This window comes from Muscardinus avellanarius, assembly GCF_963383645.1.
Source record: "Muscardinus avellanarius genome assembly, chromosome: 5".
NCBI classification, from domain to species: domain Eukaryota; kingdom Metazoa; phylum Chordata; class Mammalia; order Rodentia; family Gliridae; genus Muscardinus; species Muscardinus avellanarius.
In genome coordinates, this window is record NC_137790.1 from 10379470 (window position 1) to 10406406 (window position 26937).

The following is a 26937-nucleotide window of genomic DNA, read 5'->3' on the forward strand; positions in this document are numbered from 1 at the left end:
CGCGCCCCGGGACTGGAGTTTAATTGATGCAAAAAGGCAAAATATTTGTACCAAGTAATCTGTTGCATTATGTTCCGAAGATAAATAACACAATTATACATTTGTTAGCCCTGGCCTATGCCCCCACATGCAGAGGCGCCCACTAGCCCCAACATCTATTCTAAGGGGAAGATCAGTTGCTCTGTTCCTCTTTCTTTAAAATGATAAGATAGGCCTCTTACATTTCCTGAATCATTTGGTCCCATAAGATGTACAAACCCAAGAAGTTCAAAGGCAAACTTTGACAAAGGGCTTTTGGAGAAAGGTGATAAAATGTGTCTGATAAAGCAAACACAAAAGACCTTAGCAATAAAGACCTACAAATTGGGAGAGCCCTTGGTGGGGGGGGGGGTGAGACTGCGTTATCTGGCCCTTCAGCACTAGGAGATAGTGGCCTGGCCAGAGGGTTTTATCTCCCAGAACAGAGCCTGCACCTCCCCCAGCCCCTGTCTGCACAGCCCAGGAAACACCTTGTCTTGCGTTGCAATACTCCGCCAGCCAAGCCCCTGACAGTTAAAATAGTGTTACGACATCAAATTGGGCAATGAGCTTGCCGTCTTGCCACAGCGCCCAAGTCTATGTAGAGACAAATGGACAATTTGGATTAACCCTCTTTTTTTTTTGGGGGGGGGGAATCTCCCCTTACTTTCAATTTAAATCATCATCAAAGAAAGGAAAGACACATTCTTTTTCGCTTCCTTTCCGATATCATTTAAAGACAAGTTGCTAATTGACATTTGGAGCAGGAGAGTAGTAATATTCACTCTTACTGCATTATTGGGTGAGAATTCCAGATAATTCTTTAGAGGTTTTTCTGCTTGGGACGGTGGTACTTGTATGACGGAGCTGGATATATGTGATTGTGATCAGCTAACCCTTTTGAAAGAGACGAAATTAATTTAGCATTTCAAGAGTTGTAAATTTCCTATAAGTAAAATTTCACAAGACACTCCCTTTTATTTTTCAGTACTGAGGATGAAACCCAGGCATCAGGCAGGGGCATTCAACCTCCGAGCTATACTCCCAGCCCTATTTTTTTTTTTTTTTTTTTTTTTTGGTGTTACTGGGGTGGAACACAGGGGCTTTTCTATCTCTGGGCTATACTCCCAAATCTACTTTATATTTTATTTGGAAACAGGATCTCACTAAGTTGTTGAGAGCCTCACTAAGTAGCTGAGGCTGGCTTCAAACCTTTTCCATCCTCCTGTCTCAGCCTCCCAAGCGCAGGGATTATAAGAGTGCGCCACCACGCCCTGCTCCAGCCCTATTTTTATTCTTTATTTTGAAACAGAGTCTCACTGAGTTGCAAAGAGCCTCACTAAGTAGCTGAGGCTGCCCAGGAACTGATCCTCCTGTCTCAGCCTCCCAAATGCTGAGATTACAAACCTACCCCTGCACGCCCACTTGACACTCCCATTTTTTTTTTTTAGATACAAACTGTGCTCTTTATTGTTTTTTTTAATTTTTTAACAATTTTTTTATTGAACATAAATAGTATACATTTACCCTATATTTGGTGCCCTCTCCCCCCCACCCCCGTTTTCTCTTCCCCCCTCCCACCACTGGTTGTCCAGGTTAACCATGTCTTATTCATAATTTTACACGTGTTCAGGTGTAGACCCTCATTAATCAAGATCGGCCTTTCTCCTCTCCTATCTTTCCATTAAAACTTAGCTAGTATTTCCCCTCTAATATCTGGAGTCCCACTGGTATCCTTTGTGTTTTCTAGTTTGGGCATATTAGAGGAAACATGTGTATCTTCTCCTTCTGTGCTTGGCTGATCTCACTTAACATGATGCTCTCCAGGGCTTTCCATCTTCTTGCAAATGAGACTTCAAACTATACTATAGAGAAATAGTAGTAAAAACAGCATGGTACTGGCACAAAAACAGATATACTGACCGGTGGATTAGAATAGAAGATACAGAAACAAACCCACACATCTTTAGTCAATTAATCTTTGACAAAGGGGCCAAACACATACGCTGGAGAAAAGACAGCCTTTTCAACAAGTGGTGCTGGGAGAACTGGCTAACCATTTGTAAAAAGATGAATCTAAACCCCTATATCTCACCAAACACAGGAATCAACTCAAGATGGATCAAAGACTTAGAAATTAGACCTGAGACTGTGAAGTTAGTAGAGGAGAACATAGGTTCAACACTACAACATATTGGCACAGGCAGTAACTTTCTCAACAAAACCTCCAAAGCTCAGGAAATTAAAGCAAGAATAAACAAGTGGGATAACATCAAACTAAAAAGTTTCTTCTCATCAAAGGAAACTATCAATAACCTAAAGAGGAAGCCTACAGAATGGGAAAGGATCTTTACCAGCCACCATTCTGATAGGGGGCTAATATCCAGAGTATACAAAGAGCTCAAAAGACTCTACACTAGCAAAACAAACAACCCAATCAAGAAATGGGCAAATGAACTAAATAGACACTTCACAAAAGAAGAGACACAAAGGGCCAATAGATACATGAAAAGATGTTCTTCATCACTGGCCATCAGGGAGATGCAAATCAAAACTACACTGAGATTCCATCTAACCCCAGTCAGAGTAGCAAGCATAAAGAAATCAAACAACAACAAATGCTGGCGAGGATGCGGGGAAAGAGGAACTCTTTTACACTGTTGGTGGGAGTGCAAACTAGTTCAGCCACTATGGAGATCTGTGTGGAGATTCCTAAGAAAGGTGGGAATAGATCCACCATATGATCCAGCTATACCACTCCTGGGTATCTTTCCAAAGGGGTTGAATTCAGAGAAATACAGCAACATATGCATACCTATGTTCATAGCAGCACAATTTGTAATAGCCAAAATATGGAACCAACCCAGATCACCATCAACAAATGAATGGATAGCAAAACTGTGGGAAATACACACAATGGAATTCTATTCAGCCATAAAGAAGGACACTCCCATTTTAAAAGAAGTCACAAGCTGGGTGTGGTGGGGCACACTCGCAATCCCAGTTCTTGGGAGGCTGAGACAAGAGGATCACAGGTTTGCGGCCAGCCTCAGCTACTTAGTGAGGCCCATTGCAACTTGGTGAGACCCTGTTTCAAAATACAGAATAACAAGTAGAGCTGGGGGTATAGATCAGAGGTAGAATACCCTGGGTTCAATCCCCAGTACCCAAATTAGTTAATTAATTAATTAATTAAAATAAAAGTAGTCTCAAACCAGCTGTTGCAGGAGAGGCGGGTGACGGAGGTGCGACATCCATTTACAGCCAAGCACTCCGGCTGCCATTGTTCTGGAGCTGAGAAAAGCCAACCATTTCTTGGAATCTCTTTTCCCTCTATGAAATGAACAGACTCATTTCCTTGGAGTCTCTTTCCCCCTATGAAGTGCCTGCCAGGGCGCTCTTACCACCTCTTATCCAAGCCATCTGATGCCATTGCCTTCAAGACAGCCCACTCTGCTCTACTTGGCAATGATTCTTTCCCTGGGTCGGCCATCCATGGCTTCTGGGAGAGTTCCAGCAGTCCCCATTGACTGTGGGCTTCGTGATAATGGCCCGGCTTTCCGCTTGGCGGAGGAGGACACCGAGGCCCGGGAAGGTTAGAGTTCAGAGAGTCACAGAGACCCAGACTTGTGGGACAAGATGAAGAGTGAGAAATTGGAGGTATTTGGGGTGAGCGGCTTTCCAGTAGAAGCGGTGCCATGATTCTAAGACCAGATATCAATCCAAATGAAAGCCTCAGGCAGTGATACTTTTCTTTGCTATGTGAGGAGCACGCTATCTTCCAGTTGTTCAGTGATTGTATTTCTTTTTCCCTTTCTTTTCTTATCAGAGTGTGTGTGTGTGTGTGTGTGTGTGTGTGTGTGTGTGTGTAACACTAAGGGATTGAACCCAGGAACCTCTAAACCTCTATCTCCAAGCTGCACCTCCAGCCCTATTTTATTTTTTTATTATGAAACGGGGTCTCACTAAGTTGCTGAGGGCCTCCCTAAGCTGTGGAGACTGACCTTGGACCTGTGATCCTTCTGTCTCAGCCTCCCAAGTGCTGGGATTACCAGGGGCATGCCACCCCAACCAGTCTATGTTGCTATTAATTAACAACCAGGGAGTGGGTCACACCCTTGGCTTCAGAAGTGACTGTTTAGAAATGTCACACGGCAGCTTCCTTCTGCTTTTGTTTGGAAGTGGAGATCAACTTCTTGTTCCGTGACCTGCCGAGCCCTTGACCCAAGTGGGATTCTCCTGCCGAGGTTTTCTCACCCTGTCAAAAGCCTCCAGAGGCCGCTCAAGCTCTCCACAGAAAGGCACCGGACCCTCCTGGCTGGCTCTGATACACCATCAAGTCCTGATAAATAATGAATACTAATGACACCTACTTCCATCGTCCTCCCGCTAGAGTCAGGGGGAGATGGGAGCTGCTCCTGAGGACTGGCATGTGGCTCTCTAAATAAAGAGCTTTAATGCATTTTATATTTAAACCATAAGGCCATGGGCTCAAACCCAAATCGAGATGGGCTCTGCGCCTTAAGTACCATTCTGGAAAAGTCATTGAAATATTTATCCATCTCTCTGGGTTCTGGGCTTCTAAAGTAGCTCTTCAGGTACCATACTTCCTAGAGTGGGCCGGAGTGCGAATCCCCTTCACCTGGGGAGGGGCCCCCGCCAAGCAAAAAGGGTCCTTTTGGCAAGTCATTGTCTACGAAGCTTCTGGAATAAGAAACATGAAGGATAAGTTTTCATATACATGTATATATGTGTGTACATATGTGTATACATGTATATACGTATGTATACTGTCTATTTATGTATAGATTGTCTATGCACCTGTGCGCCAGGGTCAAAGGATTACTTTCACTCTTCCATCTTTACATGGCCTGGAGCAAGTGGTTTAACCCTTGAAACCTAAAGGGGTAATAGTTTTTAACTTATCAGCTTTAGCAGGATTCGGTGAGATAATGCAGGCAGGTCTTGGCTACAATGCCCAGAGCTCAGGGTAGTCAACAAATGTTAGAGGTAACTATTATTTATCCACTAAAATATTTTCAACTAACCAACTGTATGATCACAAATAAGGCTTTTGTGTCTGAGATTCCACAGCAGCTTTCTCTGTTTTCATAGAAGGGGGCTCTTTATGGGTTCCCAGAGGTCAAATGGCCCCCTTTCGTGCTGTCCTAAACACCAAAACCCATCATAACACAAATCCAACCCATCATAACCCAAACCAAATGCATTAGCAACCAGCTGTCCGAAATCCAGGATGGTCCTAGTACGATAAATTATTTTCTTGACCTACTGAGCTAATAGTATGCATATACTTATATTTGTCTTCTTTTAAAAATAGAAGAGGCCGGGCGTGGTGGCGCACGCTTGTAATCCCCGCGCTTGGGAGGCAGAGACAGGAGGATCGCGCTGGTTCGGAGCCAGCCTCGCTGGTTTAAGAGACCCTGTTTCCACATAAAGTTAAAAACTAGGTCTGGGAGTGTAGCCCATGGGAGTGTAGCCCGGAGATAGAAGGGCCTCCAGGAACCCCAGTACCACCAAAAAAAAAAAATAGAAGAGAATTATGGTTACTTTTAAAAACTCACAAAGTTCTATGAGAGGGGAATTTAGCTTTTATCGGGAACACCAAACCTTCTTTTCTTGGGTTCACAGTAAAAGAAGCAGATCTCCGACAGAGAGGAGGTTCCTGTTTCCTAGGTTATAACTGAGGAGTTACTTAAGGTCTATGTACTCTGGCCTTCAACATTCCAAAATCTTAAAGATCAATAAAGGGAGGATGTTTTTGCTGTAGAAGTTTTATTTTTAGGTTCGGTGGCGGGTGGGGTGGGGTAGGTAAAAGCTACTTGGTGAGCTTTAGGCTTAAGGGTGACCCAGCATTTTCTAGACAGCTATCCACATATTTTTTTTTAAGATTCAAACATTTCAACCTTAGTAAAAACCAGGAAAAGTTGCTACTTTACTATATCCCTTCTCTATAATACAGGGTATCAATGTGCTTCTCTGCTTCAATCTAACTTTCTAATGTGTATCTGAATTTTCTTTTACCCATAAGAATGTGAGAACCCGAACTACACCCTAAGCCCTATTTTTTATTCTTTATTTAGAAACGGGGTCTCAGTAAGTTTTGGAAGGCCTAAGTAAAGGCTGGCCTTGAACCTATGATCCTCCTGTCTCAGCCTCCCAAGAACTGGGATTAAAAGAGTGCGCTACCATGCCCAGCTGAGAACACTTTTAAAAATAAAAATGGTCAATAATAAAATAATGTTCTCATTGAAGAGGCATTCATTTACTTACTTAGTGTGTGTGTGTGTGTGTGTGTGTGTGTGTGTGTGTGTGTGTTGCTGGAGATTGAACCCAGGGTCATTCTACCTCCAAAGGATACCCCCAGCCCTATTTTTTATTCTTTATTTTGACTCAGGGTCTCTCTCACAGAGTGGCTGAGGCTGGCCTTGAACCCACAATCCTCCTGTCTCAGCCTCGCAAGTACTGGGATGACAAGTGTGCGGCCCCATGCCCGGCTTTATTTTTCTGTCTTACATACCTTAAGGCTGGATCATGTCTTCATGAAAAGAGTATCTTTTGGGCAGAGTATGATCAATTAGTAGGCTTATCCTGATCAGAGGGGAAAAAAATCATCTCTCAAGTGAAAGTAGAACCTGCACCACGTTGTCTATTCATTTCAAGTACAAACCAAAGTCTCAGTCCATTCCCACTTTAATTGGGCAGGGTGTGGAGGAAAGTATTTCAATAAGGAAATGGAAATTGCTGGTATGTATGGAGGCAAAAAGGAAAGAAATTCTTTCGTGGGCTTGGTTCACGAGAGGGGCAGAATCGTCATCCCGCCTTTCACTCTAAGTCCTTGTTCAATTTGCCAGTGTTAAGTTATGATCTCTGGGGCAGAGCTTGAATCAAGAGAGGGGTCCATTCTGGGCTCCTGGTGTGGCTTCACTAGTGCTTCTCTGGGCACCCTTAGTCCATCATTTCCCCGAGCCTGGAGCCCACTGGGTGCAGTGCTGTGCATGGGGTCTGCAGGTTAAAAGGAGAGACCCCGCTGGCTTCTCCGGTGAACTTTCCTTCCATCCTCTTTAGAAGCACACTTTATCAGCCAGGCGTGGTGGTGCGCGCTTGTAATCCCAGCACTTGGGAGGCTGAGACAGGAGGATCACAGTTCACAGCCAGCCCCGGCTGCTTAGTGAGGCCCTTTGCAACTCAGTGAGACCCTGTTTCAAAATAAAGAATAAAAAATAGGGCTGGGGGTGTTGTGCAAAAGTAGAATGACCCTGGGTTCTGGCCCCAGTACCGCCAAAAAAAAAAAAAGTACATTATCATTTGGTGACTTCTGCCAATGAGAGTTCTTGGCTTACGAGGATGGTAATTACACTATTTCTGTGTGAAGGAAAAAGATTCGATCTAGAATATTTTTCTTTAAAAAATTATTAGCTACCTCTTAGATTCAGAACTTGAAAATTATAGAAATTCTCATGAATGATTTCAAAAATTCTTTAAGGCCCCCATTTGTAGAAATTTTTGCTGCAGACCCCTCATGGAATCTTACTCAAGACCACTATACTAACCAGTAATAAATGTACTTAAAATTCCACTCAAAATGGGCATTTTACTGTACAATTGGATTGTTAAGGTAATTATAGAAATAAGAAAAAAATGGAAGTCATATAGGGACAAAGTGTCAGTAACGCTCAACTAAATATGAATTAAAATTATTTGGTGGCTCACTTGTGGTCATGGGCTTTATCAAACAACTATTTTTTTTAAAAACGTGCCTACTCTGCCAGGCACAATGGTGCACTCTTGCAATCCCAGTACTTGGAAGGCTGAGACAGGAGGATTGCAGGTTTGAGGCCAGCCTCAGGAACCTTGTGAGACCCTATCTCAAAAAAAATAAAAAGGGCTGGGGGTGTAACTCAGAGGTAGAATGTTCCTGGGTTGAATCCTTAGTACCAAAAAACAAAACGAAACAAAATATATTAATATATGTATATATGCAGTAATATTCTCCAAGTATTATTTTTGTGCCTCATAGTTTTTTTATAATCACTGGATGATTTCTGTGTAAAGCTTTCGTTATGCATCTAAGTTGAAAATTAGCTATCAGACAATACCTGTTTTCAGAAGCTTCCATTTCATTTGATGAACAATTCTTTTCCCTCCTTCTCCTTACTTCTTAAGAAGTGAACACTATATACCATCAACACCATTTATTCCATCAAAAGAGAGGTAATCATGTGTGCTTTGTGTTTTACAAGGTAGCTTTAAATGACAACATTCTTGTAGTCACAAAGAAGTGTGAAACGATCATACTTAAGAAGTTCAAATTGGATTTAGCCATTGTCTGCTTTAGAAAGAGACAATGTTGTTTCATCAGAAGCCCCACAAAAATTGTTAATGTTCCATATGGTACATTATCCACCAATGAGATTATTCCTTGATGATCAGTTACGAAATTTCACTAATGTAATCTGAAGATGTGTAGCCATTCTAATATAGAACCTTGGAAAAATTAAGATCTTTAAATTTTTAATTATATAGCCGGGCGTGGTGGTGCACACTTGTAATCCCTGCATTCGGGAGGCTGAGACCGGAGGACCGTGGTTCACGGACAGCTTCAGCTACTTAGTGAGGCCCTCTGCAACTCAGTGAGACCCGGTTTCAAAATAAAGAATAAAAAATAGGGCTGGGGGGTGTAGCTCGAAGGTCGAATGCCCCTGGGTTCCATCCCCAGACCCACAAAGAAAAGAAAAAAAAATTTAATTATATAGAGGTTAGAATTATTGCTTCCAACCAGGCCTGGTGGCACAGGGTTACGCTTGCAATCTGAGTTCTTAAGAGGCTGAGACAGAAGAATTGCAAGATCGAAGCCAGCTTTAGCAAGTTAGTGAGCCTCACTACAACTTAGTGAGACCCCATTTAAAAAAAAATAAAATAAAATAGGGCTGGGGGTGTATCCTGGAGAGCCACACACACAAAAGGAATTATTACCCCCAGTGATACTTATCAACTATTTTTCATTTCATACTACAACATGAAATTTTAAAGCTTCTATGAAATAGGATTATTCCATGATCCCCCCCCACAAAAAAAAAATCAGGATAGTGGAGGAAGCTTTATCTCACAATGTCAGTTTTCTAAATTTAAAAAGAGCAGGATTACCAGGCATGGTGGTGTGCCGGGATCTAGCCCTAGGAAGAATGGAGGTGTGTGTGTTGGTGAGAGGAGAGTTGAGGTGGAATGAGAGAATATTTGTTATATGAGATCAGGTTTAAACTTTTTTGCTTTATTTAGGATTTGTTACAATTTTTATATTTTCTTTTTTGGCAGAAAGCAAAGGCATAGCCATACGAGCAGGAACTTGATGGACAGGAAAAGTTTTTTGTAGATTTTAGGGCAGGGTGTCATACATTTAAATAATCATAGAAAGTATGTTTTGTCTTATTTTGTAAGGCTGACTTGAATTTAATCTTATATATTGGTTTAAATTAAGGTTAGTTTGAATTTAATAGTTTAATTTTGGGCCCAAACTTTATCCTTGGGGAAAAAAAAAAAACTTCCATCAAAATAAAATTCAAAAACCTACCATCTAGTCTTCTATATCAGTATCTTCTCTCTCACAACCTCAACTCTCCTCTCACCAGCACACAAACCTCAATCTTACTAAAACTAAACCCCAGCAGTGGTGCACACTTACAATTGCAGTTCTTGGGAGGCTGAGATGGGAGGACTGGAGCTTCAAAGCCAACCTTGGCAATGGGCAATGTAGTGAGGCCTTCAGCAACTTAGCAAGACCCTGTTCCAAAATACAAAATAAAATAGGGCTGGGGGTCCCATCCCTAGCAAACACACACACACACACACACACACACACACACACACACACACACACACACACACAGATTAATCTGAAAGTATTTGCCTTCTTGTCTGATAGCCTGAAGAATATTCTACATTTGCAATGTATTATTTTACTGATCCATACATCTATCCCCAAGTGTACCTACACTTCTAATTCTTGTTTCTTGGGTGGTCTTCCTTCTTCCTGTATCCAAAAGAGAAGTTCAACACCAAAGATAGATCTCAAGCTTCTAGATTCCTTTTTCAAGAAATTCCTCTATACTAGTAGAACAATCTCTCTGGGAACATAAAAAGAAAAATGCTTATTTCAGCTGGGTGTGGTGGCACACACTTGTAATCTCAGTACTTGGGAGACTGAGATAGGAGGATTGCAGGTTCAGAGCTAGCCTTAACTACTTAGTGAGGCTCTCAGCAATTTAGGGAGACCCTGTTTCCAAATAAAATATAAAATAGGGCTGGGGGTATAGCTCAGAGATAGAAGGCCCCTGAGTTCCATCCCCATTACCACAAAAAAAGAAAAATACTTATTGCAATGAAAAAGCACTAATTTGAGGTACCAATAGTGGTAATGATAATGAAGAACTAATAATAGTGGTAATAATAAAGGAATTAGACTGTGTACATCAATATTACTTTTTTTTTTTTGGCAGTACTGGGGATGGCACTCAGGGGCATTCTACCTCCAAGCTATAACTCCAGCCCTATTTTTTATTATTTATTTTCAAACACGGTCTAACCAAGTTGCAGAGGGCCTCACTAAGTAGCTGGGGCTGGCTGTGAACCGTGATCCTCCTGTCTCAGCCTCCCAAGTACTGGGATTACAAGCGTGCGCCACCACGCCCGGCTCTAAATGGATTGTGTACATCTTTTCCTTTCTTTTCTTCTTTCCTTTTCTTTTCTTTTCCTTTCTTTTCTTTTCCTTTTACTTTGTAGTACTGGTAATGGAACCCAGAGACATTCTACCTCCAAACTATACCCCCAGCCCTATTTTTCATCCTTCATTTTGAAACAGGGTCTCACTGAGTTGCAAAGGGCCTCACTAAGTAGTAGCTGAGGCTGACCATGAACCACAATCCTCCTGTCTCAGCCTCCCAAATGCTGGGATTGCAAGTTTGTGCCACCACGCCCAACTTTCCATATTACTTTTAAGCTATTGTTTTACCATATACTACAGAGTAGAAGCTTACTAATTGAGTTGACATAGAGAAAAATGAAATTTGCCAAAAGGCTGACTTTTAATATTGCAATAACAAATGATCTGGTAGCATTTTCTAAATAATTGTGTTTCGTTCTCATCTCAATCCATATGTAGCAATGCATTTCTATTATTTTCTAGAAGATACAAAACCTCCAACTCATTTGTTTGTGGCTTGTTTTTACTTAAAATCATATTTCCTTTGGCCTCTTTGAAAAAAATAGATAATCTTATGTGAAACTAAAGGGACATTTTGTAAAATGGTTAAGTCATGAATTAGTTCTATGTTAATTCGTGTGTGTGTGTGTGTGTGTGTGTGTGTGTGTGTGTGTGTGTGTGGTATTGGGGATGGAACCCAAGGGCATTCTACCTCCAAGCTACACCCCAGCTCTTTTTTTATTATTTGTATTTTGTTCTATGTTAATTCTGACCCTTCTCCTTGTCTAGTAATTTAAGGACCAATTAAAATGACCCATTTATTTTTTTGGTTTGGGGGTTTTGTTTTATTTTGTTTGGGTACTGAAGATTAAACCCAGGGCCATTTTATACCTTCAAGCTCTAGCCCCAGCTCTTTTTTTTATTGTGTATTTTGAGACAAGATATCACTAAATTTCTTAGAGTCTCACTAAATTGCAGGGACTAGCCTTGAATCTTCAATTCTCCTGTCTTGGCCTCCCAAGTACTGGGATTATAGGCATGTGCCAACATATCCATCTTAATGATTCAATTATTTTAAAACATAAATGTTGCATAATAAAAATCATACCCTCCTATTTAATGAATTCTCCAGAATAAAAAAGATGTAAATTATTATTATTATTATTATTATTATTATTATTATTATTATTACGGGTCTGGGGATAGAACCCAGAGGCATTCAACCTCTGAGCTATACCCCCTGTCCTATTTTTTTATTCTTTATTTTGAAACCGGGTCTCACTGAGTTGCAGAGGGTCTCACTAAGTAGCTGAGGCTGTCCACAAACCACGATCTTCCAGTCTCAGCCTCCTGAATGCTGGGATTACAAGCATGCTCCACCACGCCCGGCTGAGGTAAATTATAAACATAAGGAATCAAAATAAATTGTTCAATTTGGGAAGAAGAGTTTCCTGTGGGATGACACGTGGGAAATGAGAAACAGGAGCCCTATCTACTTACCTGGTTTTATCTTTTTAACGCAATCTGTTTTGTTTCTAATTCCTTGTGGTGAAAATGGCTTTAAATATATTAACATTTAAAATGCCCCCAAACAAGCAGGCTCTAATAGTACTGTTTTATAGACTCTGCTTTGACCATCCACCAGCAAACCTTACTGGTAAAACATTCCTCAATTAGAGAACTACAAGTCATGGCACAGTCCCTAAACAAACCTCCCTGTTCCTCAAGTACAGTTAATTTTTAGATGCTCCCTAACACTTGGGTACTTTCCCACAATTCCTAGCTAAAGGAGAGCATTAAAAACCTAGATGATTTCACACAGAGCATGACTTTTAAGTCTATCCCTTAAAACACACCTTCTTTGGCTGAGATGCAAGAGAGAGTGTGCAGGAGCGTCCAGCCCCTTAACTTCCACATTCAACTCACAACTAAGGGTGGAAACAGGTATGTTTGCTCAAAAGGAACATTGGGACCTTCAAGGGTTCCCGGGAGGCAGCCCCTGAGAACTGATGCAGGGACGTAAGGCCAGCAGTTCCTATTACAGGTCCATCTCCATGTTGTCTCTTACAATCTTTTTTTTTTTTTTTTTTTACTTCTTCTGAGGATGGGAATCGAGAGAGGAGGCTGGATTCTATAACTTAAACCACAAACTTCTTCCCTGAACCAAACCAAACTGAATTTTAACTGGTAGATGGCTAGTGATTTGAGGTATTGAGTGGCTTTTTGAAAAAATCTATATGCTGTATTTCAAAATAAGCCTGTTTATAGGAATCCACTCTTACTTGAGAATGACACTGTTTATCCACTTAGCAATTTTAAATTCATGGCCTATTAAAAGTCGAGCCTCCGATTCTGCCCTGTATTGCTTATATTTAAGATCCCATTGGATACGTTCCATAGAAAACGAGTTTTGTAGGGAAAGGGATAAGAGATGCTTTTGGTAATGTATTTTTGGAGTTCAGAGAAACCAAAGCACTGTTTTATAGGCTGAGCCATCCGTGGCTAATGAGTGTTAAGTGGAAAAGAACAATGTAGAGATTAACTTGCGGCTCGGCGGGGCTGTGAAGTGCATTAGTGGTGTTGACAGTGGTTGGTAGGCCTTCGCCATCCAGTTGTTGCTGCTGTGTATGTGTGTGCATCTGTCCTGAGTCAACCGAGTGAGACTATAATAAAAATTCTCAACTTTTCCCCAGGACAGCTCAGAGGAAAAATATGAGTCAAGAAATATTCCCTTTTAACATAGGTGTGTGTGCCTGTGTGTGTGTGATACTGGGGACTGAGCCCAGGGGTGTTCTACCTCTGAGCTATACCCCCAGCACCATTTTATATTTTGAAATGGGATCTCTCTGACTTGCCAAGGGCCTCCCTAAGTTGCTGAGGCTGGCCTCGTACTTGATATCCTCCTGTCTTGGCCTTTCAAGTATTGAGATTGCAGGCGTGCGTCCCACACCCAGATGAAAGATGGCCACTAGAGCTCACGCGGAATAGTAGCACAGTCAGGATTTGCTGTGTGTTTAGTAATCACTACAGAATTGCACTGACCAATATGGTAGCCACTAGCCCCAAGTAACGATTGAGTGCCAAACCAAATTCAGAAGTGCTCTAAGTATAAAAAAAAAAACAAGGTTTTGAAGATATAATATAGAAAGAAGGAAGGAGAAATGGGAGAGGGAAGAAATGAGTAAAATAATAATAATTTTTGTATTGCTAATACATTCAAATAATAATGTTTCAAATATATTGGGCTAAGTAAAACATAATTAAATTAATTACACTCATTTCTTTTTACTTAAAAAGTACAAAAAAAGAGGGGCTACTAGAAAACTTTTAATTCCAAATGCGTGTGTGTGTTTTTGTGTGTGCACGTGTACGTGTGTGTGTGTGTGTGTGTGTGATACTGGAAATTGAACCCAGGGGCATTCTACCTCTAAGTCCAACCCCAGCCCTATTTTATTTTTTATTTTTAAACAAGGTCTGACTAAGTTGCCAACGCTGGCCTTGAACCTGAGATCCTCCTGTCTCAGTCTCCTATATATTGGAGTGTACACACCATGCTCAGCTACATATTATATTTCTATCATATGGTATTGATTTAGAATAAGAGAGGGTGTTTAAAGGCCACTTGCCAGGTTGACTAAGGGTAGTCGACATAGTATTAGAATGATATGAGCCACGTGGCAAAGTGGTTTAGTTGCTGCTTGTAATTGGGTGTTCCCATGGCAAATTGCATGGGTTTAAGACAGACAGGTTGCTGGATCTTAGTTCCTTTCTTTGTCAAGTGAAGGGGAAGAATCTGAACCACTCCTTGTTCGAGAGTTAAATGAAATAATATACATCAAGCCTCTAGTGTGTGTAGAAGATACATTGATAAAGATGGCGGCATGTGCGTCCTCGCTGGCTGGTGGCCAGGGGCTCGCCCGCAGCCTTGGAGGACTGCTCTTCCCATTCCTTAAGGTGCCTCCTCCATCTTCCAGGGATTGACTTCATTTCTGCTCCAGCCTGAAAAAAAAACAACACAAAACTCTATTTTAACAGTGTCTGATGATTAGATTGGGCCCATTAGAATTATCTCCCTATTGGCTGACTCAAAGCCAACTCATTAGTATCTTTCATTATATACAAAACATCCATCCCTCTTTCCCATGTCTCATACCCAGACCATAATAGCTCCTCATACTCACTGTCCCAGGGGTTAGGGTGGGAAATCTTGGGGTTCAGTTTAGGATTCTTCCTGGTACACCTTGTTTCTGCTTGCGAAGTTACTGCCCAGGTAATTTAATCTTTTATGGTAGAGAATGAATGAGGGTGTGGAAAGGGACCAAGTTTTACACTGAGGAATGTCGTTCTGCATAGAAACCTGAAGCCAGGGAGAGGTGGTTCTCGTTTGCCTCTTACTGACCCCACCCCCCCTAATATAGTCACAAATCTACGACGCAAAATACAGTTAAAAGGTGATTCAGGAGTCACGGGGAAGGTGATGTGATGGAGCATCGGGCTGGTCTCTGAGAGGAAATTTAACTCATGGGATCCCTCCATGATGAAGACAGGGAGGGTGGCTCCTGATCCCGTAGGATGCAGCTTAGGATGATGGCGGGGACAAGGCCCAGAGCTCGGGTATGGAAGATGAATCGCGCATTGCAGTGTGACATTAGTGGGAACTCCCTTTTTAGGAGATTTTTTGAAATAAATCTGGAAAGAGGTCAGGGAATTTGAACCAAAACAACACCACCAGAGATGGAAAGGGGAAGCTAAATTGTAACAAAACCCAGTAAACAGAAAGAGGATGGACTTCAGGATAGATAGAATGAAATCAAAGATCAATCCATGCAGCCAGGATGGAAACTAGAAGAATCTTGGTCAGTGGGTAAAACAGAAAGAATTAATCTGGAGATGGGGGCTGGTGACTTCGCTCTTCAGTAACACTGCATATAAAAAATGTTCTCCTGTGTTTTCCGTAACACACACACACACACACACACACACACACACACACCCCTCAGGGCTGATCTTTTCCTCTTCTGCCACTCCACCAGAAACCATCTCCTAACACATCATCCGCCTCCCTCCATCTCAGTCACCTTCCTGCTCCCCACCCCATTTCTAGGGCTTCTGCTACCCTGAGCCTCTGGCTAAGGTCACGGTGGCTCTCCCTGTAGACAAACCCAAGGCCATCTTTTTCGTCCACATCTCTTAGCTCTCCCCTTGGTCTCGAAGACCCTCCCTTCTCTTCTTTCCCTTCCTAGCTCAGTCGCCTTGGTTATCCCCTCTTCCTCTGCTCATCCTTAGGGTGTTTATGACCCAGAGCCCCTTAATGTTGTCCGTGCAGCCCTTACCTCGGGGATGCTCGGCTCAGTCTTTGCACACGAGACTTCTCTCTACTCTCCCCACCTGCAACATCTCCGGTGTTTCTCTGCACATCCAAGGTCTGCATCTATTTACCTCCAAATCCATCCTCTTGTGGTTTTCTCTACCTCTGCTAGTGGCCAGAAATTGGAGAGATGGCCCCTTTCCCTCACCTCGGCCCCCTTCCTTCCGACTCCAGTTGCGTCCTCAGAATCCCTGGTGGGACCGCTGCAGAAGCTCCTTGCCCCTCCTGTCTCCACTCCAACTCATCTATGCATCTTTCACAAAATATGTTCCAAAATATGTCTTCATGCCAGGCATGGTGGTCCATGGCTGAATCCCAGTACTTGGGAGGCTGAGACGGGAGGATTACGGTTTGAGGCCAGCCGTAGCGACTTAGCGAGCCCCTTGGTTAAATATGCTAGTAGCTGTGACACCTTTACGCTACTGTCCGTTTATTCTTTGCCACCAGTGAGCTTAGCACCTGCCTGGCTCTAGGAACCATGTCAGAAACACGGAGGCCCAAAGTGTCCATTTAGAATGACTCGAGGTCAGAATATCCTGTAGAGCCATTTTGTACTTATTATACATTCTAAAACTCAGCAAAACAGACTCTGACCTGTTCCGCAAGCTCTCGGCGTGAATGCAGATGGTGTCAGGATGTGATCCATTTTTTGAGATTGCCTGGTGAAAATTTCGGATTTCTGATGAAGAACATTACGCGGGAGAGGAGAAAAGTGAAAGTTGAGATCAGAGTTTATCTTTGCCTACTCTGCTAATAATACCCATGAAAAATACACAAAAAGAACACACAGCTCGCCATGCACCTAGACCCCAATGTGGATATGAGTGTGTGTGTGTGTGTGTGTGTGTGTGTGTGTGTGTGTGAGAGAGAGAGAGAGAGAGAGAGAGAGAGAGAGAGAGAGAGAGAGAGAGAGAGAGAGAGAGATATCTGGGGCAAATTTCCTAGACTCCACGCTCCTCCCCTGTAAAATGGGGCTGGCAGTGGTGCTGCCAGTATTAAAAAGGACAAGGTATGTAATCATGGCGAGGCATGCATCATTCAGAGCGAAGGGAAGGAAGACAAGGCTTGGGAGGGACCAGCCAGGTGCAGCCTTCCCTGCCATGAACACACGCTGCTCCCCCTCTGCCACAGTTGCAGGTTAGCCCCTTTCACAGCTCCTTCATCAATACATCTAGGGTCCCAGGCTACCTCTGTACCCCTCCATCCTTGGTTCAACCACACTCGCTGTATTCTCAAAGCGAATGCTACACCACTGACCATGGAAAGTACTCAGCAGATACCCTTACTGCTACAGATACTACCTACCTTTCCAAGTCCTCTCAATTGGTTGTTTTGTTGTTATTGCTTTGTGGTATTGGGGATGGGACCCAGGGGCATTCTACCTCCAAGCTACACCCCCAGCCCTTTTTTAAATTTTTTTTATTTTAAAACAGGTTCTCACTGAGTTGCAAAGGGCCTCACTCAGTAGCAGGGGCTGGCCATGAACTGTGATCCTCTTGTCTCAGGCTTCACTTGGGTTTTTTTTGTTTTTGTTTTTGTTTTTGCTTTTTTGCTTTTGTGTTTTTTGTGGTGTTTTTTTTTTGTGTGTGTGGTACTGGGGTTCCTGGAAGCCCTTCTCCCTCCGGGCTACACTCCCAGACCTATTTTTACATTTTTATTTGGAAACAAGATCTCCTAAGGCAGCGCGCGCGCGGCTGGCTTCAAAACTGCGCGATCCTCCTGTCTCCGCCTCCCAAGCGCGGGGATTACAAGTGTGCGCCACCACGCCCGGCTTCACTTGGGTTTTTAAGGTTAAAAATGTTGGCTTTTCCCTCAGAATTATTGCAATACTAGGTGTACATACCTGAAGCCTTGGTCTCTATGCTGCTCCTCCAATTTCTCCATCTCAGACATGGAAAAGCTCTTTGGGAACTCTTTGGAAACTCTCCGGGGAGAGTTTCCAGGGTGCTTGGTTCTGCTGGGTCTCTTTAGTCTAAATTTGCCTGTCTGAACAATCTTATGCCCACGTCCACCCCCATGCCTGTTAAATCTGAGCTAACCAACTTCCGGTACATTGGTTTCTTTTTACCTTGTCATTCATAATTGTGCAAAAGATTTGTTCCTGCCCTGTCCTTTAAAAAAAAAAATCTTTATGGAGTCATTTTATGTACTTGTAAACCAAGATCTTAAAATTTTTTTTTTGTTAAGGATGCTCCTTAGAGACTATACATAGTTAAGTCCTTTAATCTTTCATTACAGGGCAGTCTTTCAGAAGCCCTTATTATTTTATTTGCTTTTTTACTTTGGCAGAAATAAATGATGAAGGAGCTGCACGTCTTGTTCTCCTCCCTACTTAAACTGCGTCTGGAAATCTGAAATAATTACCTTCTTTTTTATTTTTAATGTTTTTTAAAGCCACATTACACTAATATTGTGGCGTGGAGCCGAAAGCTTTAGGTCTGCGTTATGTGAAATGCACAGATCCCAAGGCTTCGAAAAAAGCAGTGTTTCCTCCTGGTTACTCGCTTGGTGCTGACCATTATCAATACAGGAGGCTGCCGGGCGGATTTCAAATTCACAATATTATATGTAAATACACAAGGGAAAGAGAACAAGTCCATAGGACTGCGCGCCCTGTGTTTACCTATAGCCATACGTTTAATGTGTATGCATACCTAGTACACAAAAATGTGCTTTGTATTTGAGGATTACCATATGGTAATGACTTCTAATAATAATTGCTCTCTATTATTTCAAGAATGGGTGGTTTTTATATCAGCAACCTGCCCTCCTAGAAAAGGGTGGAGAAGGAGAACGAGCAAGGGGAGACAATCTCTAAAACATCCTGTCATTGGAAGTAAATGACCATGATGTTAACACCAGCTTGATTCTCTTAGAAGACATATTAGAAATTATTTCCGTTGCTCTGAAGGATCCATGTACTTTTCTTTCTTGCACTCAGCTACTGCTATGTTCTAGATTTTTTAAGTGTTTTTGCACTAGCTTAGGGTTTGGTTCTTATTTCACCTTGAATTCTGATTCATTCCTACCCCTCCCAGATGTCTTTTAATGTTTATTAAATAAATCCCATTTAAAGCATCTACAGAGTCTAAAGGAGGTAATTCTAAGACAGACGAAGATTCCGTGTTAGCTAGCAATACTGTGGAAAAGAGTGGGGGGAAGCAAGAAAAATAATGTGCCTTCGTCACCATTCATTTTTTAAATTTGATTTATGTACTGCATTTTGTGGCCAGATATGCTGGATAAATTTGGACCATGATGTACAAATACCCAGTGCTAAAAAGTATGAGAAGCGATAGGGAGCAAAGAAATTTTTAGTAGAAATTCAGTTTTTACACTTCCAATTATTGCAACTAGAATAAAAATAACTGTTGGTAAATTTGGTGTTCATCACCAGTATATTCATACAATTATTTTTATTTTCCTACTTTCTATTATTTCAGAGTGTTTACATGGAATGAATCCTTCTAGAAATGCCCACAATGTGTTAGATTAAAATGCACACTCATGTATGCACACTCATTTATGATTTTATATCCATGTATCTCTCTATATAACTTATTATATAATTTTACCAAATAATTAAAGCCTTTTTTGTGCTGATTCAAATATACTTAAAAGCAGTTCTCCATACTGCAGACGTCATGCCATATAAAATATTCCAATGAAACCTTAAATGATACCTTCAGTTCTATGCCACTTACCACTTACACATTCTGCTATTATTACATGACTGTATAGGACTCTTAAAAAAAAAAAAAGTAAAGCTTGGCTTCTCTCGGTTATAACCCAGTTTATTGCCTTTGTTATAGCAGTGGTAATGCAAAAATTTTATAAGGGTAAAATGTTTACTAAGCATCCCTAAATTTAAAAAATAATTTAAAATTATTCTGCTTGCTCCTAGAGAGGTACACAAGTGATTTATGAAGTTAGAGTGAAGTAATCGCAGATTGACCACAGCATTCCACGGAAATATTCATATAGAGAAAAAAATGTGGTGGTAGGGCTAAGGCACTTCAGCCCCCTAGTAATTAAATTTCAAACGTGAAATCATCTCAAAGCCACTTCAGAGGGGAAAAAGACCTTAATTAAATTCTAATGTCAAATCTGGACAGTATTGAATAGCAGGTTCTATGCACATATATGCTGCTGTTCATAGGAATTGTTCGTCATTTCTATGACATTATTACCAACCTCAGCAATTTGATCCAGAGCCAATAGTAAGGTACCGTCTCTATTTAAAACAAATTAGACTAGAAATATTTTTTAAGAAAGAGTACATTTTTAGAAATCTAATCTTGTAAATATCATGTTACTGGCAAACGAAGGGTAATTTTGATTTGAAGAAAATTGTTGAGATTCTGATTCCGCTTTTAAGCTAAGCTTGTTTGGGGGGAGAGTTTTGAAAGAGCAAGAATTCAAAACATTTAGGTATTTTCTGAGCCCACCTAAAGTTGTGGGAGGAAAACATCAATGACCTGTAATTGTTCTCCAGCGAAACTGTCCTCTTGCAACTAATCAAATACTACCTTTAAATTCACTGTTGGAGACTTTCATTTAATTCCTGCTGGGAGCATTTTCACACCTCCCCCCTCCCGCGATGAGTTTATAAGTATCTGGTATGCAGCATCCTCCCGACAGATCGCTGAGTCGCACTTTCCAGTTCGTATTATGTACATTTTAGCAGTACTCCGGAGAACGCTGGAAGAGAAGGGACTTGGTCAGGCTCCCTTTCTGTCTTGGAGAGGCAAAGGAGGGGAAGTTCTATACTGTCCCCGAAAAGAGCACTGGACCTGGAGAGGAACTTCTCATTCCCTACGTGGTGTTACAGGACTTTATTAAACTCCTTAAAAGCCCGCTTCCTTCTAAGGGACGTCCAGGACCCCTCATCCGAGTTCCCGATGCCCGCTTACCATTCAATTTAGTTCCTCAAACAAAGGGGGGGGGGCAGTGGTTTTTGTAGGTTTCTGGTTTTCAAGTGCGCACCGCGAAGCGCAATGTACGAGGTCCGGGGCCGATCTAGAAACTTTCGCTGCCGTAACCGGGTAGTCGGGCTCTGCTGATTGAAAACCAGCTGAGAAGCGTTTGGGGCGCCGTTCTGGGAAAGCTAACCTCGGTGTTTGTATCTCGGCAACTTACTTTCCTTTGGAAAGGGAACCACAAGTCCCGACCAACCCGCAGCCCCTCGCAGAGGTCGTAGTCCCACAGGGACCTCCTGATCTCCACCACATTCTAACTCCATCCCTGTCCCCGGAGTTCCCTGGGATGCCCTGGAAGGCGGCGGCCCCGGGAGTCCTGGGTCAGCTCTTGGGGAAAGCCTGTGAGCGGAACCCAGGAGAAGAGGTTCCACTAGCCACGAACTCGCCTCTGGAGTGGACAGCCTGGGCCCCGGAGGCTCAGGAAGGATGGCCCCAGGCCGGAGGGCGGCGGGGAGGCCGAGGCCAGCAGCATTTGGCACGGCTCAGCTACGATGGAGTGTACCGACTGGACCTTTGGGGGGTTGACACCTGAAATCGGGCTTCTTCAAAAATCATTAAAAAATAAAAGATACGTTTTCTTCTCGACACCCCAGACCCAATAAAACTAAGAAAATGAAGCTCAGTGCTGGCAGTGCCCGGAGTTTCCTTGCGCTTTCAGGACCGAGGAGATGGCTCAGCCCGTGGAGAAGCACAGGAGGCGGGCTGGGGGCCAGAGACCCGGGCCCGCAAGAGTGCGCCTTGGCTAGGGCGCGCAGGCACTGGGGGCACCTCGGCGGTCGAGGGGCCCGCGGCGCTGCCCGGGCACAGGGCTTCTTTCGGGAAGAGTCCCGCACTCTGGTGAGCGTGAGGAGCTTGGACCCCCGACCCCCAGAGGGTCCCCGGGAGGCCAGCCTCGCCGCCAGCGCCGGGCAGCCGGGGCGGGACGCAGCGATTCCAGCTGGCTCCGCGGCCGCTTCCCGCCCTCTCTCCCCAAACTCAAGCTCTTCCTGGGGCGACCCGGCGGACCGCGCAGCCCTGCGCCGTCGGGGCCGCCGGCCGGGCTCGGAACGAGGGCTGCTGCTGCCCCCTGGCGTCCTCCGCCAGCCCTCGGGCCGGGCCAGGCCTCTCCGCGGCTCCGCGCCGCCCTCGGGGCTCGGGGGCGAGGGATGTGGCCCGGGCGCCCGGCCCGCCTGGCGGGGCGCCGCGGGGATGGGTGCGGGGTCCCCGCGCGGAGGAGCTGGAGCGAGGGGTCGGTCGTGCCAGGGAGAGCGGGGGGATGCTCGGCTGGCTTCCGAGGGCCGGGGGTCCTGCGAGGGGGGCGCGATTCCGGCGGGACGGGGAGCGGGAGTGGCCCGCGCAGGGCCGGGGCGGGTCCCGGGAGCTGGCGAAAAGGCCTGGGGCGCCGCGGGGCGGGCTGCGCGCGGGGGGGTCCCGGCGGCGCGGGGCGGGGAGGCCATCAGGGCGGATGCCCCCAACTCTCTTTTCCGCCTCTAGTTCTTGGGGGTCTTCTTTTTACTAGTAAACTCCTCTGCTGGCCGCCGAGCACTGTCGGCCCGAGCTAGCGAGCCCAGCGCGCTGCGTAGCCCAGACGCGGCAAAAAAAAAAAAAAAAAAAAAACTAATTAAATAAAATGCATCCACAGAGAACGCTGAAAAACACCGCCGTCATTTTGTGGGGCACCGTCCGGTCTTATTAAATGAGTCAGCACCCAGCCAGGCCTCGGGGGCGCGCAGAGCCGTCTCCGGCCAGCCCGGGCCGTGCAGGGCCGCGCGGGCTCCGGGGCCGTCCAGGGACTCCGCCCCGGGTCCCGCAGCGGCACCCCAGGGCGCGCGAGCCGGCCCCGCTCCAGCCGGCGCCCGGGTCTCTGCGGACGCAGCTCCCGCGCTGGGTCCTCCCGGGCCTGGCCACCCGCGGCGCCCGGCACACCCCGCGGCCGGCCCCGGCGCCCCGGAGCGCGCTGCCGCGGGGCTGGGGTCGGCCCCGCGCGTGCGCGTGTGCGCGCGTGGCCCCGCGGGCGCCCGGGGCGCGGACCCCCGCCCGGCGGCGTACAGTAGCGCGCGGCGGCGGCGGGGGCGCGCGGGCCAATTCCAGGAGCAGGCGGCGGCGAGCCGCGCCCTGGCTGATACCGGAAAGGCCTGTGATTGGCCGCCCGCCGCCCCTATGCAAACGAGCTGAGGGAATGGAATTCCTCGGGCCGGGCTTACAGTAAAAGCACGTTCATTTCCAGGCACTCTCATTCATAGAGCCAGCGGGCGCGGGCGGGACGGGCGCCCCGCGGCCGGACCCAGCCAGGGCACCACGCTGCCGGGCCCGGCGCTCCCGGGACGCCACCCGCGAGCCAGCCTTTGCTGCGACTTCTCCTTGGCCTGCGTTGGATCTTTCCCTTTTTATTATTATTATTTTTTTTAAAATTTAAAAAAACATTTTTTTTTCCTGACTTTTGAATGAACTGGCTTCTTGGCTGGATGTTTCAACTTCTTTTCTGGCTGTAAACTTTTTCCCCCTCGGTCGTTACCGCTGACAGTTTCGGGAGAAAGTGCGCTGAGGTCCGGGGCGAGCCGGGAAGTTGCGTGTGCGTGGGAGTGTGTGCGCGCGTGTGTAACTCGAGCCGCCCGGGCCGCTTCGATCTGCTCGCCGCGGAGCCTGCTCCGGACGCGGCTCCACCTGCTGCGGTTCGGCGGGGTCGCTCCTGGGCACTGGCCGGAGCAGCTCACCCGCCGGCTCCGGGGCGACGCGAGAGGAAGAGATCGTCTTGCGGCTGCCCAAGTCCAGGCTGACTCACCGAGCAGATGTAGACAGCGGCTGGCTCCCGGAGAGTGCGTGTCTGCGCGTGTGATTCGGCTGCGGCTCAACTCCCACCAAACCACAGGACCAGCCACAAACTTAACCAACATCCCCAAACCCCAGTTCTCAGATGTGGAGAGCCGTACCCTGAGCACCATCGACTTGGACTTTTTGTTTTGGTTTGCTTTTTAAAGGATTAGCCAGAGAGCTTTGAAAAGCTGAATATTTTTTTTTTTTGCACTGAGCATGAATTTATTGAAAGAACATGACAAGTACTTCTAGCCCAGCCCTCTTCAAACTACTGAAGCTGATTTTCAAGGCTACTTAAAAAAAAAAAAAAAACCTGCAGCGAACATTAATGGATTTCTGTTGTGTTTAAATTCTCTACAGATTGTACTGTAAATATTTTATGAAGTAGCATTTGTATATATTTATATATACGTGCACATACATTAGTAGCACGTCCTTTGCAAGGCGGAGTTCTTGCTTTTGAGGACCGGAGACAGATTTTCATGATTTAAAAAAAAAAAAAGTGTCTGGAAGACATTCCTGTATTTTGTGTGTCGAGTCGAGACTTTAAACAAAATTCACCTGCAAATATAATAATAATAATAATAATAACAACAACAATAATAACCTGACAGGCAATTAACTCCTGCCAAATAATGTGTTTGTTAGTCGTTTTGCTCTGCGCCTGAGTTTTTTAGAAAGTGTCTAGGAATTTTGCCTTCGGGAACTTTCATAATAACCAAAGACTGAACTTGAACTCTGAAAACAAGACTCCGAAGAGAGTTTGATTTGACTTTGGATTCCGGTCGCCCACTTTTTCATGCACTGAGCGCCCCGTGGCTCCTGCCCCGCCCGGGTCCGAGGCCGGCGCCCTCTCCCCATCCTGGGCTGGGGGTAACTCGGTCTCCCGCCTCCCCAGCCCTCGCGGTCCTAAAGGCCCCTGAACTTGTATGTTGGTCTCCCGGGAGCCGCCGGCTGAAGATCCGCGCCCCTGTCGCCGCCCGGTAGGAGCCGTTCGCAGGGCCCTTACTCAATCGGCTTGTTGTGATGCGTATCCCCGTAGATGCCAGCACGAGCCGCCGCTTCACGCCGCCTTCCACCGCGCTGAGCCCCGGCAAGATGAGCGAGGCGCTGCCGCTGGGCGCCCCGGACGGCGGAGCCGCCCTGGCCGGCAAGCTGAGGAGCGGCGACCGCAGCATGGTGGAGGTGCTGGCCGACCACCCCGGAGAGCTGGTGCGCACCGACAGCCCCAACTTTCTCTGCTCGGTGCTACCCACTCACTGGCGCTGCAACAAGACCCTGCCCATCGCCTTCAAGGTACTGGACCCCGAGCGGGTGGCGGGAGGACGGGCAGAGGTGCCCGGGGCTATCCCAGGGCGCAGCGGCTGGGCGGGTGGAGCCGAGTTCTGGGAAGGGACCCGGTCCTAGGCCCTGTGCTTGGGATGCTGAGATGCTGCGTTGCCTTGGCGACCCTCAGGAGGGACCCGCCTCAGCCCGCCAAAGGAGCGGCATCCAGGAAGGGCTGAAATATCAGGGTGGCCCCAGAGGCATCCACCCAGGGCCTTATTTTATACAAAGTAGAAAAGTTATAACCCAGCAGGAGGCAAGCCTGTGTGCTCTGGCCTCCCCTGCCCTCCGTCCCCATTCAACCCATTTTGTCCCTCTCGGATGAAGGCCTCTGGAAATAAAAATAAGAAGGGAAACTGTCAGGGATTTCTCCCGCCCCTCTTTAAACCACACTAAGGGAATTAGCATGTCCAAAGTCCTCGCGGGCAGAGTTTTAAGTTTGCAAAACTTTTCTGCGGAGTCTTACAAGTGCTTCTAAGCCTGCCGCTACTAGAAGCCCAGAGCAGGGAATCCTGTTTCTTTCCTTTCCTGGAATCCTCCTGAAGGTTATCTCTGGCTCACCTAGATTGAGCCCCGGGCAGCAAAAGGTGAGGAGGTGTCTTCCCACGGCTGGGGCTGGGAGGTACAGTCCACTAGCCAGGTATTCTGTTAGAGCAGAGGACAGTGGGTCCCCAGATGCGCTTCTCCAAAGGCCCCCATCACTTTTTACCCCTGATCTTGCCCTAGTTTTCAGCTGCCTTTGAAAACCTTGGCCTTCAACAGGGATGTATAAACAACCCCGGGCGTTTTTAAACAACCACCCTACTACCCTGGCAGCCAGAGGGCGGTGGAATTTTTATTCCTGCCGTGGGGTTGCTGTCTTCCATGGGTTTAAAAAGGAGCAGCTTTTTAGTACAATCAATGCGGTCATTTCCTGTTCATTTAAAAAGCTAAATAAGACAGGTGATTCAAGCTGTAAAGATAGGCAACTCTTTGAAAAGAAAAAAATCTGGTTAAATAATTGTCCCCTTTAAGGAGGAGATTAATTTAATATAAGCTTTTTATAGTTCCAGGCCTCAGCCAGATCTTGATCTAATTACAGTGAATGCTGTTCACTTCTCAAAGCCGCGTTGTCAGAGTTCTTTATTTTTAAGCTTTTTACACTTTCCAAACTTAGATTGTGATTTAGAAAAAAAAATAGCTCACTTTACAATTAGACAATTCTATCCATAGAATTGTCTCCTTTCCCCTTCAGTTTTCTGAAAGCATTTTTATTTGTAGTGGGTATGGAGGCAGAAATGAGAGGCATGGGAGAAGCTACTAGATTCTTTATTTCTTTCCTATATTTATTTAGTTTTGGATTGAGGGGCATTTCCACTTTAAACCATTTTGCGCCCTTTACCTAAAGGGTCTCAGCTGGTGGATCTCCTGGCCGGCCTCTCTGGGATGGGACCTAGCCGGCTGGGTCCTTGGGTCACTGACAGATGAAGCAGAGAGAAGCACTTTACCAAAAGGCCATTTAAACCAGGTGTCCTCCGCGCCAGATGCTAGTGGGCTAAGGGATGTGTGGCTGTCATTGGAGGAAAATCAGGGACTCCTCTAAACTCCTTCTGCTGCTAAGGGACCCATGCCCCAGTATGTCAAGACACTAAATGATTAAAAAAAGGAAGTTGAGCAATGAAAAGTATTAACCACCTGCTTGAAATTATTTATTTTCTTCTAAAAGAATGAAAAATTATACAAATTGCTTTACTGAA

At 45.3% G+C, this 26937-nt stretch overlaps 1 protein-coding gene across 3 annotated transcripts in view; it reads left to right on the forward strand.

Annotated features, from left to right (window-relative positions):
* RUNX1 (RUNX family transcription factor 1) overlaps positions 1-26937 on the forward strand; it is a gene marked incomplete at both ends in the record, with an annotated part of 264148 nt that overhangs the window by 141178 nt on the left and 96033 nt on the right. For 2 of the 3 annotated variants that reach the window (XM_080695879.1, XM_080695880.1), the window contains one exon: positions 24918-25171. In XM_080695879.1, coding sequence (XP_080552005.1) covers positions 24918-25171 — 254 coding nt within the window. Of the gene's footprint in view, positions 1-19546; positions 19586-24917; positions 25172-26937 lie in introns of all 3 variants that reach the window. The other variant, XM_080695878.1, reaches the window with a different exon arrangement.